Here is an 18,256-nt window from a genome sequence, read left to right on the forward strand (position 1 = left end):
CTTTGCACTTGTTATTGAGAATGTCACTCTTATTATCACATTCCTGGATTTTATTTATTTATTTTTATTTATTTAGACGTCAAATTTATATCACTGCCTGACTCCCCCACAAGGAGGGACTCTGGGCAGTTCACAACAAAACAATTTAAAATCAATAAAAACACAAATAATACAAATATAAAATACAAGTATTAAATACAATTTTGTAAATTGTTGCCCGGTGTTTCTTCATACCTGTCTTTTTAATGAATATTTTTTACAAAAAAAAAAAACATTTGCGGCACCAACACCAGCCTTGTCCAGCATGAACAAGCGAAGCATTATTACATCTTTTACAGACTGGATCATTAATTAAAACCTTCTTGATTACTGCTTCTGCCTCTTTTGCTTCCCATTCAAGGCTTATGAGCATTAGTCATGGATAGTCTTTTGAATCAGCTTCTCTGCTTGTGTGTGTGTTAATTACAGGTTTACTTCCACTTTTTCTTTTAAAGAGTGAAATAGCTCTTTAACCAAAAAAGAAAGGAAATAAATAATGCAGGGAAATACATTATAGCCAGCTGTTGCTCCTAAGCACAGAACAGAAGCTGATTAATAATTCACTAGTAAAACTTCAGACATGTTCACAGGAGAAGGAATTACCCCAGTTCAGGCTTGAGTCTTAAAATGAGGACGAATCTTTCCCCTCTCATTCTCCCTTGGGCTCTTTCTCATGTTGTTTAGAAGAATCCTCTGGGAAGACAGTGCACCACAGATAGGGACAAGAAGTCAACAACTTGGGCAGGATCTACATTACAGCCCCTTCCTTTTGTGAGGCACGGTGGACATTCTTTAAAAGCACATTTTGCTCAGGAGATACATGAGTATAGTAGAATGCAATACTTCCTGGTATGGGCACCTGGTTATTGGGGATACTTCATAACTGTGGGAGAACAAGGAGATATTTTTTGCAATCAGTAGTACACCAATTGTAGATTCTATTTACTGCCATGCTTCTTGGTTTTAGTCCTGTTTTCAGCATGCAAACTTGCAAAGGTTGGACCAATGGTTCTTTTATTCCTGCATATTTGATGCAGTTAGAATAAAAAAGGAGAAAGATAAATCCTTTTTGGCTTACCAATCCACTGAGGAAAGCAGAAATCAGGGGTACCCCTACCTCCCTAGTGCTTTGTCCCTTCTTTAGTCAATTTCACCGTGGAATCTCATCAAATTGAACTGAGTCAATTTCACAATGCCTTCCCCTCTCACAGTGCTGATTAAAAGTCTTGCATTTCCACGCTTATATAAGCAGCAGGCATTTTTCTATCCCAAAAATAAAACGTTGAAACCAGTTGCATTTGGCAGCCCACCAAAGTGGCAAAGGCTGCAGGATCTGTTGTAAAAAGAATTGGGCAAAATGGATTTTTGACGGAAAACAGCACCATCTACATCATACCTTGTGCCCATGTAAATCCACTTTCAATTATTTTACATCTACGTCACAGTTTTAAATCACAGCCACAAAGGTGGGTGTATTCTGCAGCTCAGTGTTGGCTTGAGCCTGCAGAAACACAAGGGCATTCGTATTTAAGCTGTCTGCCACATCACTAGCCTTCTCCATTGCCAGTTATCTCCAGTGCTTGCACTTTCCCCTCCATGCTCTCCTCTCCATTGGCAGACAGCAAGCACATTTAGCATGTTATCTGCATACTCGCAAATCTAAAACTTGCAGAGAGCACCTTCAACTAATCATTGCTTCCCCAAAACTAACTAGTAGCTGAGCACAGAAAGGCCAGCAAACTAGCACTTACTTCCTCAGTTTCAAACTGGTCAGTCACTGAGTATACCTTCCTCCTACAGCTTTCAATGCTGATGAATTAAACAATCCTCCCCGCTCCTTCCATAAAAAACAGAAGCAGCTAACTTTTCAGCCTGCTCTCCTTGCTTGTCTATGCATTTGTTCCCATGTATTTGTGTACATTTGTCTGGCAGTTTACAAAACATTCCTTCTAAAAGGCTGCTAATGGGTGGCTGCAAAAAAGGATTGATTTTTGAAACTATTAGCAAATGCACCGAGAAGCCTAAAAAGCCTTCGGTCCTCCATGTGCCAGATCAGAGTGTGTTTTTTTTAACCCCAACAGATCCTGAGTGTTGTATAGTAATGAATCAAGTAATAGTTCCATGCGGGTTAAACTGTATAGTATTTGAGGGTATCTAAGAGATGTGGCATACAGACAGTCCCTGCGATTCAATCCATAAATTGAATTGAAAATAAATTGAAATGCCTCCAAACACAAGATGAGCTTACTGGAGCACAAGTTTCATCTGCTGCTGAAGTGAGAAAGGAAGAAAAAAACAGCAGATGGCAGCAGCTGACTTATTCTGCCTGTGCTCAGAAGCTTGGCAGGGTCAGATCTTAGTAGTACTTGGATAGGAGACCTTCCAGGGCTCTAGGCTACACGGGGAAGTTGAAAAAAAACCCAGAGGTTGTCACTAGCAAACCACTTCTACGCTGTTGCCAAGAAAGCTACAACTTTAAATTACAGGAAGCCTGTAATGTTCTGATTGAACACTAGAAGCTTAAGAGGGGAGCAGTTGGACAGTGAAGCTGATCTCCTGGAGAACTAGTGGGTACCCCTTCACTGGATGCATTCAAGTGGAGGCTAAATAGCTATCAGCCCAGGATGCTTTAATTTGGATTTCTGAAGGTTGGATTTGATGGTCTAATTGGGGTCTTCCAACTCTGTGATTCTATGGACATGTCTTGGATGTCACTCATGAGCCAAGTTCAATTTGAGGGAGACTTTACTTTCCAAGGACAATGAGGAACTTGAGATTCTAGGCATTTGCAACTCATCAGCATTAATTTGTAGTTGCAATCAGTGAGAGATGGGTACACAGCCAGCAGCAGAGGCAGGGAAAAATGGTCTTCACAAGATGGGAATTGGTTGTTCAGGTGAGTGGAAAAGAGAAAGCAGCTTTGCTCACCTTTTCATGAAACTAACATAAGGCACACTCACAATCTCACTCATTTCTGTTTTTCCTTTTTACCCCCCTCCTTCCCCAATAGCACCCCAGTAACCTTGTTGCCACAACTGTCAAATCAGGGAAATGGTGAGTAACATGTTACATATTTTCCAATGTATCTGGACAGGCAATAAGTTGTTACTGGGATCTAGAAGAAAATACTGCATTTCTTTTCGTCCAGAAAGAACGGCAACTTGGGTGTGTTGGAAAATAACCTGGTGATTAGGACTACATCTTTTTTAAAAAGGTGGTGCTTGCATAAGTCATTACACCACAAACTTGTGCAAATTCAGCCTGTCCCACTCAAGTGTGCTATGTGAATCCTAAAAACTAGATTAAGACCTGGTGAACCAAGGAAACTGGATGACAGGCCTGCCTCTAATGCCAGTCCATTCCCCACCCCCAGGTTTGTGGCATCTTCTAGTATCATCCTGCCACTGTTGAGATGAAATAAAGCCTGCATCCATTACTGTTATTTTAGCACAACGGTTGGTGACTCCAGATGATCTGCAGGTTTCTAGTTGGATTCCTGCAGAAGAGTTCTGTCATTTTTTCTTGGGAGGGAAGAACCTTATGAATGTGGGGCATGGAAGGGAGCCTTGAGGGTAGAGAGTATGATTGGGTCAAATGATCTGCTTGTCTACTTACCCCCAATTTCTCCAAATACTGATTCTTGCTCTGCTTTTTCTGCAGCATGCAGTCGCCTCATTTTTGCTCCAGTGTCCCTTCCTGCCTTGGGCAGATGCTGGGCATCAAGAACAGCATCTCTTCTCCCACCACCCCCCAATTAAAGAAGCCACACATATCATATTTGGATCAGAAGTACCACAATCCAGCTAATCTTCTCCCAATCTGTCTGTGTGTTTGTTCAGTCAGTTCTTGTGTCAATAAAGTGAACTTGATTGGCTAATCTGGACCCCTCTCCCTCTTGTAAAGGGGAGCAGCATCTAATGTGGATGGAAGACAGTGGAGAAAGAGATCTTCCAGGCATGAATTTAGCGGATGGCTGATCTAAGCAGATGACTTACAATTATCAGCTGTGTGGAAAGCAGTTTTGTTCATTCATTTATTGATGGGGAAGTGGTGGGGGAGAGTGTCTCCTCTTTGGGTAGGGAAGTTTGCAGTAGCTTCACACGGGGAGGAACGGTATCCAACACTGGCGAGCCTGCGCTGGGAAGAAAACCTTACTTTGTATTGTTTTGGGGGGATAGATAAAGATATCCTTGGTTCCCCTGAGCGTCGTCTTCCTCACCAGGAGAATGTGCTCTCTTCCTCCTGCTGCAAGAAAGAGAGACAGAGAGGCACCAGCAGGCACAGAGGAGGCTGACCCAAGAAAGAAGCCATCTGAAATGTCAAAATGACCCCAGATGTCCTTAGCACCTTTCTAGCTTAACCCAGTTGCCTACTAGTTTCAGAACCTGCTTCACCAACTAGTGTTCCCAGAATACCTGGGCCTTCTCACTGCTTCTCCACTAAGGCTTTTGCTGTTCCTCCAGTTCTGAGAAGTAGTATCTGCACCCTATCAAATCCCAAGAAAAAGGCCCCTTCACAGAGATTTGGGCAACAATGAGGAATGAGCAGGGATCCTATACTGGGACTGGGGGCGGAGAAGGGGGCTGAAGCTCACCTAAGAAAAAGTTTTTTTCTGGCGATATGCTGCAGTCTCCTGTTCATAAGTAATGGGGGCATCAGCGTGGTAAAAGCGCAGGCGGTACAGCAGCCGTACCCACTGCCCAAAGACATGATCCTGCTTGAGGGGATGCGTCAGAAGCTGCAGATAAAAGGTACGGCCATTGGCCAGGCGGACTTTGAGCTGGAATCGCGACTCATCGTGGACGTAGAGACGGGCGAACTTCAAGGGCAGAAGCCTGGGGAAGGAGGAGATGGAAGATGTACGTGAATGGGGAGAAACTGGAGAGAGAATCTTAAAGCCAGGGCTATCCATTGGGAGGGTTAAAAAGATCAAGATGGTGACTGCAGTGGCACAGTCAGAGCTGCCATCTTGGCCTTTTTGAAACCCCCACCCCCTGCCAACACTCCTGCTTAAAGCCAGAGGTGCACAATCTTTTTTGGATTGAAGTTTCTATTCAGCCTCTAAGTGATGTGCTTGGGGCTGTACTCCAAAATGGTGCACGGAGACAGCACAAGGAAGTGGAGCATGACCAGGACAAAACTTAAACATCATTCAATATACAGTAACTATTGTTTAAAAACTCAGCTGGGTCAATATAAGGGCTCCCCGTGTGTTTAATAGTTCTCCCCCTTCTATCACACTAAAATTTACCATCTGATTGCATTTTTCAAGGTGGACCACACACAAGGCTTTGGGGGTACATCCCTGGAGTGTGGTGACAGACACTCACCCAAACAGCTGCAGCTCCTCATCTGGGAAAGGCAGTGCTTCAGGACACTGGCACTCACACTGTCCTGTTAGGGAAGGTGCTGGCCGTGCCAGCAGCATGAGATCAGGCATCTCAAGGCTTGGGCTGCTGGCAGCGATGCCCACCGTGACTTTGTTGGCAATATCCCCTGTCTTGGTAACCTGGAAGGGAAACGTTCACTTTGAGGGCTTCTTTGCACTTTCATAGTAACTGACTATTACAGGAGAAAACTTTGAAGTGGCCTTCACATCATGACTATTAAGCTAAAACAGCCAGTCAAAATATAGTTGAGTAGTCTGTGGTTCTGTAGAAACCCAACTGGGGTACATAAACAACAATAAGTTCAGTTAACCAGAGGCCAGAATTCTGTACAAAATAGAGGTAAGAAAAAAGGGTTCTCTTTATCCAAGTCACTGCATATTTCCCAAGTTTTTAAAGGTTACTAAATAAAGATTAAGTCAGGGTAGAGATGTAGTCTTCCAGATGCTGTAGAACTATAATTCTCAGTGTTCCTTTTCATTGGCTGTGATTACAGATGTTGCAAGTTATAGTTGAGCAATATCTGGAGGGCTGGAGGTTTTTCAACCTGAAATGAAGCAATGGCCATTTTGGGAATGGACTCAGTTCATCTACTGAGGATTTATGACATAGTCATCCAAGGCAATGGCAAACTACTTCTGTATTGTTGCCAAGACGTGTCCTTTATAGTATAGCGATTCTCGGACATAATTTTTCTTCACTGACCACTTGCAAATTGGTGGTAGGTTCTGAAAGATCACTTTGGTTCTAAAAATCAATGGCAGCCTTGCTTTTCCAATGCAAAGGATATGCTTGTTTGATCAGCAAAGTTTGCTGAAACTGGTATAAACTTTGTCAGATTTAACCTTGGATCAGGTTCAGCATTCATTCTACAGGACCAAGTACATAAATCAGTTATATTAATATCCCACCTTTTCACAAGGAGACCTAGATGGTGTAGAGAGGAACATATCCATACAATAGCAACTCTGTAACAGCATACATAAAAATGGCTTTGCTTGTAAAACATAACTCTACATGTTATATCAGATCCAAGTTTTATTTAGGGCATTTGATTTGTTTCTTTAGCTGGAAAAAGGATTATTCAGTAGAAGCTGGGTGTAAGGATTCCTGTTTTTTCTGGAAGCTGAGTAAGAAAAGGATAGCTTTCTCTGACATGTTTCCCCCCAGATGTGTTAGGCTCAAATTTAATTAACTGCAGGAAAAATTAGATTAGGATAATCTCTGTAGTCAAGACTTCTAACTTGCAAATGCAACCAGACAAAATGGAGAACTGCCAGCATAGCGTAGCGGTGAAGATATTTACATACATGAAGCAGAACAACTGAATGAGGTGCCTCTGCTTTTTAAAAAAATGTAATAAAGGAAAATAGGTACCATCCTAGAAAAAGCACCTTCCCACTGATTCTTCCACAGTTGGAACATATTTTCAAAGATATCACAGGCTAATTATGTACAGCAAATGGGATACCTTCCCCACCCCCCCAAATAGATTAGATACATTTTCCCCATCAAAAACACTGTTTTACCTACGTGGAGATATAAGCCTAACAACTTGATTCTTTTGCTGAACCTCATCTGACTCAAAGAAGATGACTGAATGGCAACCCTATCTGTTAGAACTTGCTGCTTTTCTGTGGATCTTCAGCTAATGCAGGACTGCTAGGAGGCTAGGGTGACTGGGTTGTAATTATTTATTCCATTTTTAAGTTTCTCAAACAGTAGTTTTCTGGACAGTATAGAAAGCAAAATAAAATACTTATAAAAATTAAATAACATTGCACAGACACACATTTGTAACATGCCTGGGAAAAAGAAAAGTTGGTCACATGGTGCTGAAAAGGGTAAGTGATGGGCACCAAGTAAACAATCTCTAGGATACCACCACAAAAAAGATTGTGCTTGCCTTGATTCATTTTGCAAGAGCATCAGAGGAGAGCCTTAGGGTTCAGGTTTGGGCAAGTAAATACAGGAGATTTTTCTAATTTATTTTCCACTCTGCTTCACCTGCATAAAATTGCTTTCAAATAGAGGACAATCTTTCAGCATGCCATATTCCCCACTGGCTAGGCACTTCCGCAGGTCTCCCATTCCAAAACATGGACATCCGGTGGACAAAGAAGGGGTCCAGGCTACTGTGGCCTAGAACCTGTAGGCAGAACATGAAGCAGAGCATCAAGGGAGAAATCTAAAAGGGTTGCAAATTTCTATTCCAGACAAATGAAAGGAGAGCAGCTAAGATAGCTGGGACTGGCCTAAACTATTTTGCTGCTTGAAGCGAAAAACAAGATGGTTATTCTTGCCATGCACAGAAACAGATAGGGCTAGCAAATGAAATTTACTTCAGTATTGGCAACTGGGCTGTGTCTTTCATTCCACCTGAGGCTAATAAAGCAGGCCCCCTAAAATGTACTGGTTGGTTTGCTAGCACCTCAGTACTGGTCCCTGCTTCCCCCAATATTTACCACCTGAGATAGCCATCTCACTTCCCCTAAAAGAAGGGCTGATCCTGAGAGAAGGATGAGAGAGCACATGCTTGCATCTAGAAATTCCTCAGTGCAATCCTCATCATCTCCAGTGTAAAAGTTAATCTGACAGCAGGTGACTGTTGAGTTTCTGGAGAGGACAATTGCCAGCCAATCTCAAAAAGACTGGACTCAGTTGCAACAGGCAACCGGTTTCTATTAATGCCACATTTCCTCATGGATAATCTGTTGGAGGGCAGATGGTGAGGGGGCTGAAGCAAGCAGTGAGTGGGGTTACCAATTACCTCCCAAATACTTCCCATTTCTTCACTTTTTCCTCTCACTAAGTAATAGTCTGTGGAAGACAGATATCGCTTAGCAGAGATCTGAACTGATCTCTTACACAATGATTTTTAAATTAGGCTGAGGGCAACAGGTTGCTCATCTAAAGCCTAGATGGACAAACAGATTAGGCTCATACATTGTAACTTAAACTATGATTTATTTGGTTTTAACTTAGCATATTGTTTGAATTCAGCCACAGCCCAACCTGATCTAGACCATAACAGGGTAACTTTGGCTAGCCTCTTAAATTCAGCACCACCTTTGTTCAGGTTGCAATGCAGTTTTGTCAATATAAAAAACAGCAAACAGTAACTTGAAAGCAGAGCCTAGGGGAAAAATGGAATACTTGGGACCCTCTCAATTAAGCTTAATTAATTTCATATTCTAGGGAAAGAAAATTTGGATTAGACTTAAGGAACAAAATTAAGCAACTCTTTCAGCCATATTTGAGCAGAAATGACAGTAAAACAAAAAACTGAAATGCTGCAAGACCTACTAGTCTTGATTTTTCATGAATTCTCTTCTTGCAAAAAGAGAAAGGAAAAAGCATATATCATTGGCAGTGTGAATGGCAAAAGTCTTGGAAAAGCAGAATCATAAGTCGTCACAGCCTGACATTTCTTATATTAGGTCAAGACTTTATTCTTGCTGAACTAAAGCTGAGACCCTCAGCCAGTCTCCATATCACAGCATAACCAAACTCAGAGTTGTGATGATACAGTAAATCGAAGAACTGCTGCTTCCAGCTCGTTGGAAGAAAAGTGGGACAGATACTCTTCCCTGCAAACACACAGGACTGCAAACAGCACAGTACTTATTTTGATGGTTACTGCTTCTTAAGAAGGGGACCACAGCAGCAGATCCTTAGCATGGCTAGAGAATCTCAGAGAAAACAAAGTGAAGACAGAAAAGCCGAGGTAGTTCACCTCGTCCCCATCTCTGACACAACCGATCCTCTACTTGGGTGCGTGCATTATATCTACTTCCTCTTGCAACAGCTGTAGCATCCATTATGTTCAAGATGATAGATCATACTAGTCCGAGATACCTTCCCTTCCTCTGAGCTGGGTCTAGAAAAACTGTGGGTTGCTATTTCACCCTTTTATCGCGGCAAAAACAGAGGAGGCAAAGCTCGACCGTTCTGCAAGAGATTAGAGGACGAGGCGCAGACAAGTTCACTCGGAATCACGTCTCACTGAGCTCGACGGGACCGACTTTCCGACAAGGGTGCCGTGCGTGGGATCGTGCCCACACCATGCAATTTCTTGGCCGGCAGGACTCTCCTTGCCCGCCGCCCGCCTCGGTTCGACTCCCCAGGTCACCAGCGCTCATAGCTCCTCAGCGCTTTGCAGCCGCGAGAGCCACCACCCGCCACGTGCTGCGCGAGCTGAGGCTGAGAAGTTTAGGGAAGCGCTAAGCCGCAAGACGGCGGTGATTGGCTTTCCCTTGGCTCTCGAACGTGCTACGCCGGTCCCATAGTGCCTTGCGGCTGCTCTGCCTGTTTTTTAATCACGTGATCAGCGGAGGGTGCTATGGCGGCTGCCGAGCGACCGCTCTGCCTCCGTCTCCTGCCTCTCCTCGCCCTCCTTCTGCCGCCCCCGCCGCAACTTCTCGTTCGGGCCGCTGCAGCCTGCCGGGGAGAGGCAGCTGTCAGGGTAAGTCCCACGATTAATATGGGTGAGCGCCGAGCTGACTTTGGTTATCGGAAGACCCGTTCCTTAATATCCAGGACATAAGCTGGGCTGGACTGGACCAAACGCCAAACTGGTGGAGAGCTTTGTTTTCATAGATGCCTAAGGAATAGCAAGAAATATTCATAGCCGTGCTGCTTCTGAGCCTGGATGCCCCATTTAGCCATAATTTTACTGGTGGCGGATAGCTTTTTCCTCCATAGATTTGGCTGCACCATTTCAGCTGGTGACTCGCGCTGCCTCTTGTGGCAGCGAGTCCCTCAGATTAACTATGGACTGAGTGATGTCAGTCTTGAATCTCCTGCCGTGCAACTTGGTTGAATGGATTGGGGCCTGGTGTTATGAGGGGAGGAGAAAAATGTATATATGTTCTTCACACAATGTTCTTTGTGGCTGGGAGCTTCCTATTAATGAGAAGTGAGAAGCTGGCTTCATGATACCTCTGCCATTAATATTTATAAGCTGAGTAATAACTTCAAGACAAAGTAAATCGGGTTGCTTCAAGAATACTGGATTCTGATTTGGGGAGGGAAGCAGCCTTAGCAACTGTGTGGGAGGTAATGGAAAAGGCTGGGGCCTAAATGCCCTCTTGGCATAAAGTGTTGGAAGCATTTATTTATTGGATGTATAGTGACTTTTTGTCCAGGAGCTCAAGATGGATTATGTGGGGATCTCCCTTCATTTTATCCCTACAACAACCACCCTGTGAGGACAGATTGAGCCGAGAGAGAGTGACTAGCCCAAAGTCACCAGTGAGTTTTCATAACTATGGATGGACTGAAATCCGAGTCCCTGCAATCCTTCTCCAACATTTTAATCATTATGCTTCACTGACATTCAGAAGTTGATGGATAGCTGCCTTATACTAAATCATCACTGGTATATCTAGCTCAGCGCTGGAAGACCTGAAAGACCAGGTTAGGGATAGATCATCAGGGAGAAAATCTACCTATGTGGTTGCCAGGAGTCAAAAAGAACTTGATGGCACATAATATCTAGCTGAGATTTACATTTACTGATCTGAAACAGCTCTTCAGAGTTTCAAACTGGACAATTTGTCAGCTAACTCAGCAGTTGAACTGGAAATTTTTTTATGTGCTTGAAAAAGTTATGGTTCCTTCTACAAACGTATTGTTTCCTTGGTCTTCTAGCAGCAGTCTCACAGGTCTGAACAACAGAAAGGAACTCCCCAAAACTTTGGAGGATATTGTATGTGAAAATTCAGTCAGACGAATACAGGGTGAATTTGAGTCATTTGTTATTTTGCCTGTGCCTGGTCTAAATTGCCTCAGTTAATTATATGGGTTCTAGTTATGAAAGCTTGTGCCATAATAAATATAGTCTGGAATGCATCATATCTTGGGGGGGGGGCGGTTTGCAGATGGTGCCCATGCATTGACCAAAAACACTCAAAATATTGTTTAAAATTTTAGGCAGGAAAACTTTGCTATTATGTGGGCATGTAACATTGGCATACATAGGTCAAAATTTGTGGCACTATGAAGCTTGAAACAGAAACTATAAGAACATTAGAACATCCATGATCTACTTCTGTTGCTTTCAGCCTGGTGAAGCCCGAGACTCTGAAGCTTGTGGATTGAGTCTTCAGCTGGAGCATTCATTTGAGTTGGGTAAGTGTATATAGTGAGGATGGGCAAGCTTGAATTGGACAATTTGCCCAGATAGAGCAGCAGTAGCTAGGCCCATTTCACAATCTACGCATGTTAGTTTCCACTTCCCATGGGGCTTTAGTGCATGCAGAGGGAGAGAGAGAGAGAGAGAAATTTAAACACTGTTCAGTTGGGAACCTTGGAACAATAGAATTCTCCACTGAAAATATTCTCCACTTGAAAACAAGTGGATAGTTCTTGAGTAGTATGTAGCTCCTCTCTTATGCCTGTTTTGCTACCTTCAAATTATTCCTGGAGTGAGGATTGCCATTTTCAGCCTGCATTGGGAAGAATTAGGATGCAAAATGGGTATCCTAAAATCCTGTGAAACTTGGAAAATAGGCCTGGGGCTTTTCTGCTTAAGAATGGCTTTAAAGAGCAAAATTGGTGTGTTAAATCCCTTAAATCAAATGTCTGTACACTCATTCATGTGCAACTTCATGTTGAAGCTTAACTTGGTGTGTGATTTCTGATAGGTGGCAAAAAAGCTTTGGAGCTGGGTAGGGCCCATGGGGTGCTCACCTCTGTTCTTATTGTACTCATGCTTTTTGCAGCAACTTAAAGAATGGGTAAGGCCTTTAGAGACACACTCAGGCTCCTGTATGTTGTAAGTGGTTAAAGGTGGTCATTTATCTAACAGGAGTAAGAGTAGACTCTAGGACTCACATGTATTTCTTTCTCCTGAAGATGACAGCATCCATTTCAAAAAGCGGGGTACTCTCCTGTGGAACGTGGGCCCTGAACCCAGTCTCTCACTGAGCCAGAAGCAATTAACTGAGGAGGAGCGCAACAAACTTAGGGTGAGTAGGGAAGCAAAGGGGGAGCATCCTTGCTTTGCTTTTGTAGAGAGAAACAAACTGGAGAACAGGGCACTTTGGAAGGGGAGTAGCTTCCTTCTGAAAGGAAGAAACAAGTTTATTTGATATACTTGGGGCAGGATGTAGGAATCCTGTGTTTAATTGCTTCCCTGCATGGGGCTTTAGGGGCCCTTGGGCAGTTAGGGAAAAAACTGTTTGCTAAGTAAACCTGATGTAAGCATAGGAGTCAACATACTTTGTAGATGCTAGGTGTAAAAAATAATTTTCAAAAAATTAAATCCCAGAAATCTTTTGAGATTTCAGGGATCTTAGGTGAGTGATTTTGCAAGGCATCACCCTTTTTTTAAAAAATTAGACTTAATTTTGGAGTGCCATGTATCTCATTCAGGATGCCATGAATGCTTGGATGTTGTTTTCTATGGTAATTAGTCTTTGAACCACAGAATTTTAGCAACCTGTGGAGTTTTTAAAATCCAAATTATTTGATTCTCTAAAGAATGGAAGCAAAAATAAACAATGCAAAAAAAAGCCAATGTATTTTGAGATCATTAGAGTGTAATTTTCAGCTCTTTCGGGTAGGGTGAGGGAGTGAGTTTCTCCTTTCTACTGATGTATCCTTTCTCTCTTTTTCCACAAACCCAGGAGGTAGCTACTGAGGGTGGGCTGTATCGCCTAAGAATCCCACGACAGCCTCTGGGGAGCATTGAAGAGAGTGCTGTTGAATATGTCACCACTTTTGTCAGAGCGGTAAGTGTCCTTGCTACTCTGGGATTCCTCTACTCCACAGGACACTGGCCTAGAGCAGAGGTGTATAAAATGCTCCATCATAGAATGTACCAACCCCTAAGCATGCTGTTCTAAGTGTTCTGAACTCATATTATCTTCAAGGCACCTTTGCAACATGTCAGAACAACCTGTTTGGGGGTTGGAACTCTTATTGTGAGATACTTTGTGCATCACTAGCCTGAGGGCAGCTAAAGAATTTGACTCCTGCACACTCTTGTGGGCCCATCTTGTCTCTTTAGTAAAATGCCCAAATATCCAGTTGTAAAATCTCTAAAGCTGCTGAAGGTAGGAATGGGGAAAGTGTTTTCTTTCTCCACTTTTTCTCCCGTGGTTTGTTAAGGGAGAAAGTGAAGAAATGTGGTCTTGGGTTCATGGAGTTGAGATTTTTCAATGTTTTTTTTTCTGTCTCCAGTGTCATGTCCTGTATTATTCAAGCAATCTTCCTAATCCTCTGGAGGCTGTCCTGAGATTATTGAGGGAAGAGATAATAGGGTAAAGACTCCCTTGACTTTAGCTTAATTTCTAGGGATACATGGACAAAACCGTGCAGTTTTCTTACAAACCATCCAGTATTCCATTGCCTTCTGGGATTTCTTTTCTTCCCAGTCCCTGGAGATTTCCCTTCTAAGTGCTAACCAAACATGACCTTGATTAGTTGCCAACTAAGATCAACTAGATGCTGACTGATGGGGAACCAGTATTATGCAGATTAGTGGATTGGGGCTGGGGAGATCCAGATTCCCAGGGTGATTCTGAGCCAGTCACTATCTCTCAGTCTCACATGGTTATTAGTGCACATGGGAGTCTCCCTCATGTTATTCTGTCTTGTGCACCTAGATCAAAGTCAATCTTTTTGCAGTCTGGGGCTGCACTTTTTCAGAAAGAAATGCCAGCTTTTTGAGGGCCACTGGAGAGATAGCTGGTAGTGCAGTGACATCACAAGAATGGCCAGAGTTAAATGTTTGACCATTTAATGTGAGAATTGTGGGGTTTATGTTGCCCAAATTGGTATTTTAGAAAGCCTTAGAAGTACCTTTTGGCCACAAATGTGAAAAAAAATAAATGACAGCAACATTTTGGCAGTGCAGTCTAGGCAGGTTTGCAAAAATGAGGTCTGAGAGATTACCAGCTTTGCTTAAAGGAATATGAAGATATACATATAAAAATAACAGAGCTCACATTCTTCTTCTGAAATGTCTCTCCATCTGGTCCAATATTGGTGCCTCATGATAGGGAGCAGCACTCCAGGATCTGAGAGAGGACTCTGAGATTAAACTCTTTTCCTGAGGAGCTGCTGTCTGAGATTCTTTTCTCTGGAGATGTCATTTCAAGTGTGCTGTTTCTAAACCACAGGCTTTCCATGACCTGCAGATTTTCTTTCATTGGAATCAATAGACAGTTCTGAGTTCTACCTGTATTGTGCCCTGTATTTTTATTATTCTAATATTCAGCTTTAGCATCATTTGGATACAGAAAGATTTTCTGAACAAAACTTCATCAGCTGCAGCAACTTCCCTTAACCTAGCATGCTTCAGATGTGAATAATGAGTACAGTATTTGGATATACTATATGTAGTCAGCACCAAGTTGGGAAAAGATTTTGCAATCTTTACAAACTGAGGTAGACGGTAGGAAGGCCAAGTTCAAGATAGGTTCACTCCTGCACAGCTTGTGGTCCCATTCATTTCACTACCCCAACAACTTCCTTGCTACCTCACAGGACCAAGCTTATGCACTAGCATGTGCACCAACATATGTGCACCAAGTTGAAAATGCTAAGATAGACAGAGAGATAGCGTTGATGTGTCTTCCTCTCCTTGCAGTGCTCGGTGGTGGAATCTCATCTGTCAGATAGACTGACAGTGCACACAGACATTGCTGGCAACATAATTGGCCTCTCTGTTGTCACTGTGCCTAGCTCTTGCCATGGAGCTGAAGTGGAAGATGTGGATCTGGAACTGTTCAACACAACCGTTCTCCTCCAGCAGCCCATACCAGCTGCTGTGTGAGTATTTTTGACTGATCAGATGGGAATGCTGATCTGTGGAACTCACTGCTGCAAGATGTATTGGTGGCAGCTAGTTTAAAGAGAGATTGGGCAAATGTATAAAACATAAGTGTATTGTGGCTTTTAATCATGAATGGAATCACCAGGGATTTTTGAGGGGAGATATGCCACTAAATAGCATTTGCTTGGGACAAAATATGATCTGATGGGTTTCCCAAAGGGGCATGATTGCTCATTGGGGACATAGGAAGCTTGACTTAGTTTCCTGCATTTGACGTCAGAGCTGAAATATGCTTGAGAATTTGAAATATGGAGGAAATGGCTTCTAATTAGAAGGTCAGATAATCTGGGTTCCTTGTGTAAGGAATTCAGAGTTAGATTATGGAAGATTTTCTGGAAACAGAGGAGGTTTGTGAGTTAAGAACAGGATTCCTCAGGACACAGAGAAAGTAACCAGTCTTCTAAGTTTTGGTAAAGGAGCTTGGCTAAAAGACAGGGGTTTCAGATTTGGGCAGATTGGGAGAAAGGGTTCTGGGTGACTTATTATTTATTATTATTTATGATTATTGGCAGAGAAGGAGCGAATCCAGAGACTTGGCTGTGATTTTAAAACATGCTTAAATTGGAAGTACTAGGTTTCTTTGAAGTCAGTTAAGCCTGTTTATTTGTATACAAGTTTAGGATTGTATTGAACATCAGCCTTAAACAGAGGAGATATTTGACAGTCTGCCTTTTTTGAGGAGTGGGTGGAAATTTTGAGAGCAGGGAAAAGAGAGGGCAGAATCAAATCTCCAGTTTGGGGATGAGGAGGAGACAAAGCTTCAAACATATTCTAAAACAGGAAATTTTATTAAGATGGGTCCAGTGCATTTCAATATATCTTACATCAGAAACAAAATATCATTGCATTGACTTGTTCGTATGAAAGAAACAGCAGAACTTCACTTGGAGTGTGACATTACGCTTTTTCATGCGGGGAACACTATTGAAATGCACTGGGCCCCTAACATTCCATTTATTTTTAATACCAGTCTTGGCTTTTGCAGCCCTCTGAGCTTTGTGAATACTGAGAGATGCTTTCCAATTTTGTTACTAATGGCTTTCTTTTTTCCTGCTGCCAGCCCTGAGACAGCAGCATTTATTGAACGTTTGGAACAAGAGCAGGCTCAGAAAGCCAAAAATCCACAGGAGCAGAAGTCCTTCTTTGCCAAATATGTAAGTGGTGTGTTTGGGGGTGGGGCAGGAATGGGGGAGGGATAGTAGAGAGAGCAGGCTCCATTCTTTTTCCCACCCTGGTAACAAAATGATCTAAGTTCCTCAGCCTGCCTGCTGTCTCGTTTCTGGATCTAGCCAGGCAACTGTTGCTAGGAAGTGACTGCTCCCTGCTCTGATACCTCTTCTCCCCAATCCCTGCAGTGGCATTTAATTCTGGGCGGGGCAGTGCTTCTCCTAGTGACCAGCTCTGCAACAACCCCTCAGGAGCCCGGACGACAGCCCTGAGCAAAAGTAATCCTGCACCTGGCTCGTCTCACTTCCATCTTCTTTTGCTTGGCTCCGTTTAGCTTGAGCTCTTTCAGCACCTCCCTGTGCCCCCTTGGAGGACAAGAAGGCTAGAGCCCATCTTGATACTGGGGAGGGGAGTGTGTGTTTAAGGTGGCTGCATCCTCACTCAGGTGCTACCTCTGTGCTGTTTGGTCCAGAGGGGTAGCATATCATTTTTTACTCTTCCATGCAATGCATTCTGGGAACAGCCCCCCCACTCCCCCCCACCCCCCCAAAACCCCATGCTCTTCAATAGCTGGCTTTTTTGAAGTTACTTTAGTGATTACTTGTTCTGTGATAGCTAGGAGTCGACCTCTCCTCTGCTGCTAATTGGCTGAGAGCACTCAAAGAAAGCAGGGTGCCTTTGGGGGCATGCGTCTTAGTTTTCAGTTTGCTACTCTCTGGATCTTTATTTCCTGCTATGGTAGAATTGAGACTCCCCTTTTTGGTGGCAGGTCCTTTCTCCTTCATAGTGGACACAGCCCTTTCTTCTCCATTGGCTGCCACTGACAAGCTCAGCTGTAATCACTGGTGAAGGGTTTCTTGTGATTGGGATTTGAAGGAGGGGCAGCAACAGGGTGCAGGGAGGGAAGAAAGATGATAGCACAAAATAGAAACTGGTATCAAAGTAGTCCCTAGAAAAGTGCAGTTGATGGGGGAAGATTGGGGTTTGTGAGAAGCCATGATCACTTCCCAAAAGAAAAAGAATGAAATGGATTTTTGCACACAAGGAAGCCATACTTTCTTTTTATAACCTGTATATATTTCTTTCTCTCCTACAGTGGATGTACATTATTCCTATCGTGCTTTTCCTTATGATGTCTGGAGCCCCTGACGCAGGGGGGCAAGGAGGGGGCAATGGAGGCAGTGCTGGGGGAGGGGGACGATGAGGGAAGCGGTGTAAATAAATATTATTGGAAAAAATAATGGGGCTCTCCTAGTTTGATTTGTGGGAGTGAGGCTAGTTTTGGGGTTGCAGAATGAAAGAGATGCTAATAATAATCTCATTCTGAATCCAGGATGGGTTCACTCCTAATGATCACAGCACAGTACAAATTTCTCTGTTGATCCCAAAGGGTATACTGTATTCCTGCACTAAGGTAGTTTCAAGTTCTGTTTTCAGGATTGGAAATTATAAATGGTCACATAATCAAATCCTCAGTGAACTTAAAAACAGATGATGCAAATGGAGTGGCATGGAGAAATGAGCAAGGATCAATATGTTAGGCTGATAGAATCAAATAAGATAGACTCAGTTAAGGTATAGCTACCTAGCCCCATGAACACTGCAGACAGAGGCAAGAGCAGCTTCAGAACAACTCGGGAGGCACGTCCTCTTTCTATCTAGTGCTGTTGCTCTGCCACAGAAGTTAATGGCAGTGTGTGCTGAAGCAGATTTTTTTTCCTTCTTTTTCCTTCAGTCCCCAGAACCCCATTTGCACATTGTTCTACCAAGATGCCATCTAGCTTTTACTGCCTATGGAAGATGGTATAAGAATAGATGG

General features: G+C 43.1%; 3 protein-coding genes across 6 annotated transcripts in view; 2 read left to right on the top strand and 1 right to left on the bottom strand.

Moving 5' to 3' along the window:
- The window catches only part of MYBPC2 (myosin binding protein C2), a 36,707-nt gene extending 32,873 nt beyond the window's left edge, over positions 1 to 3,834 (top strand). The window contains exons 29-30 of the mRNA XM_088143288.1: positions 3,050 to 3,093; positions 3,700 to 3,834. Coding sequence (XP_087999414.1) covers positions 3,050 to 3,060 — 11 coding nt within the window. The 3' untranslated portion in view covers positions 3,061 to 3,093; positions 3,700 to 3,834. The remainder of the gene's footprint in view (positions 1 to 3,049; positions 3,094 to 3,699) is intronic.
- On the bottom strand, positions 122 to 9,603 carry GARIN5A (golgi associated RAB2 interactor 5A). Of its 3 annotated transcripts, XM_088143564.1 has the most exons (5): positions 8,733 to 9,603; positions 7,434 to 7,575; positions 5,370 to 5,548; positions 4,634 to 4,874; positions 122 to 4,284 (listed from the first exon to the last, which is right to left on the bottom strand). In XM_088143564.1, exons 2-4 carry the CDS (start codon positions 7,515 to 7,517, stop codon positions 4,634 to 4,636), a joined length of 504 nt encoding a protein of 167 aa, XP_087999690.1. In that variant the 5' UTR covers positions 7,518 to 7,575; positions 8,733 to 9,603; the 3' UTR covers positions 122 to 4,284. The 3 variants fall into 3 exon arrangements, with proteins under 3 accessions (XP_087999690.1, XP_087999689.1, XP_025019082.2); XM_088143563.1 differs by having other exon boundaries at positions 122 to 4,874; XM_025163314.2 differs by having other exon boundaries at positions 122 to 4,874; positions 7,434 to 9,603.
- A 129-nt stretch (positions 9,604 to 9,732) lies between these two features.
- On the top strand, positions 9,733 to 17,690 carry EMC10 (ER membrane protein complex subunit 10). Of its 2 annotated transcripts, none has more exons than XM_007423091.3 (7): positions 9,733 to 9,891; positions 11,492 to 11,558; positions 12,285 to 12,397; positions 13,058 to 13,162; positions 15,025 to 15,206; positions 16,331 to 16,424; positions 17,534 to 17,690. In XM_007423091.3, exons 1-7 carry the CDS (start codon positions 9,769 to 9,771, stop codon positions 17,639 to 17,641), a joined length of 792 nt encoding a protein of 263 aa, XP_007423153.2. In that variant the 5' UTR covers positions 9,733 to 9,768; the 3' UTR covers positions 17,642 to 17,690. The 2 variants fall into 2 exon arrangements, with proteins under 2 accessions (XP_007423153.2, XP_087999688.1); XM_088143562.1 differs by lacking the exon at positions 17,534 to 17,690 and adding an exon at positions 16,626 to 16,951.
- The last annotated feature ends 566 nt before the right edge of the window (positions 17,691 to 18,256 follow it).

The sequence above is a fragment of the Python bivittatus genome, unplaced genomic scaffold (genome assembly GCF_059951505.1).
Source record: "Python bivittatus isolate LINGU-HERP-01145 unplaced genomic scaffold, Pbiv_v1 ctg000410_np1212, whole genome shotgun sequence".
Taxonomy (NCBI): Eukaryota; Metazoa; Chordata; class Lepidosauria; order Squamata; family Pythonidae; genus Python; species Python bivittatus.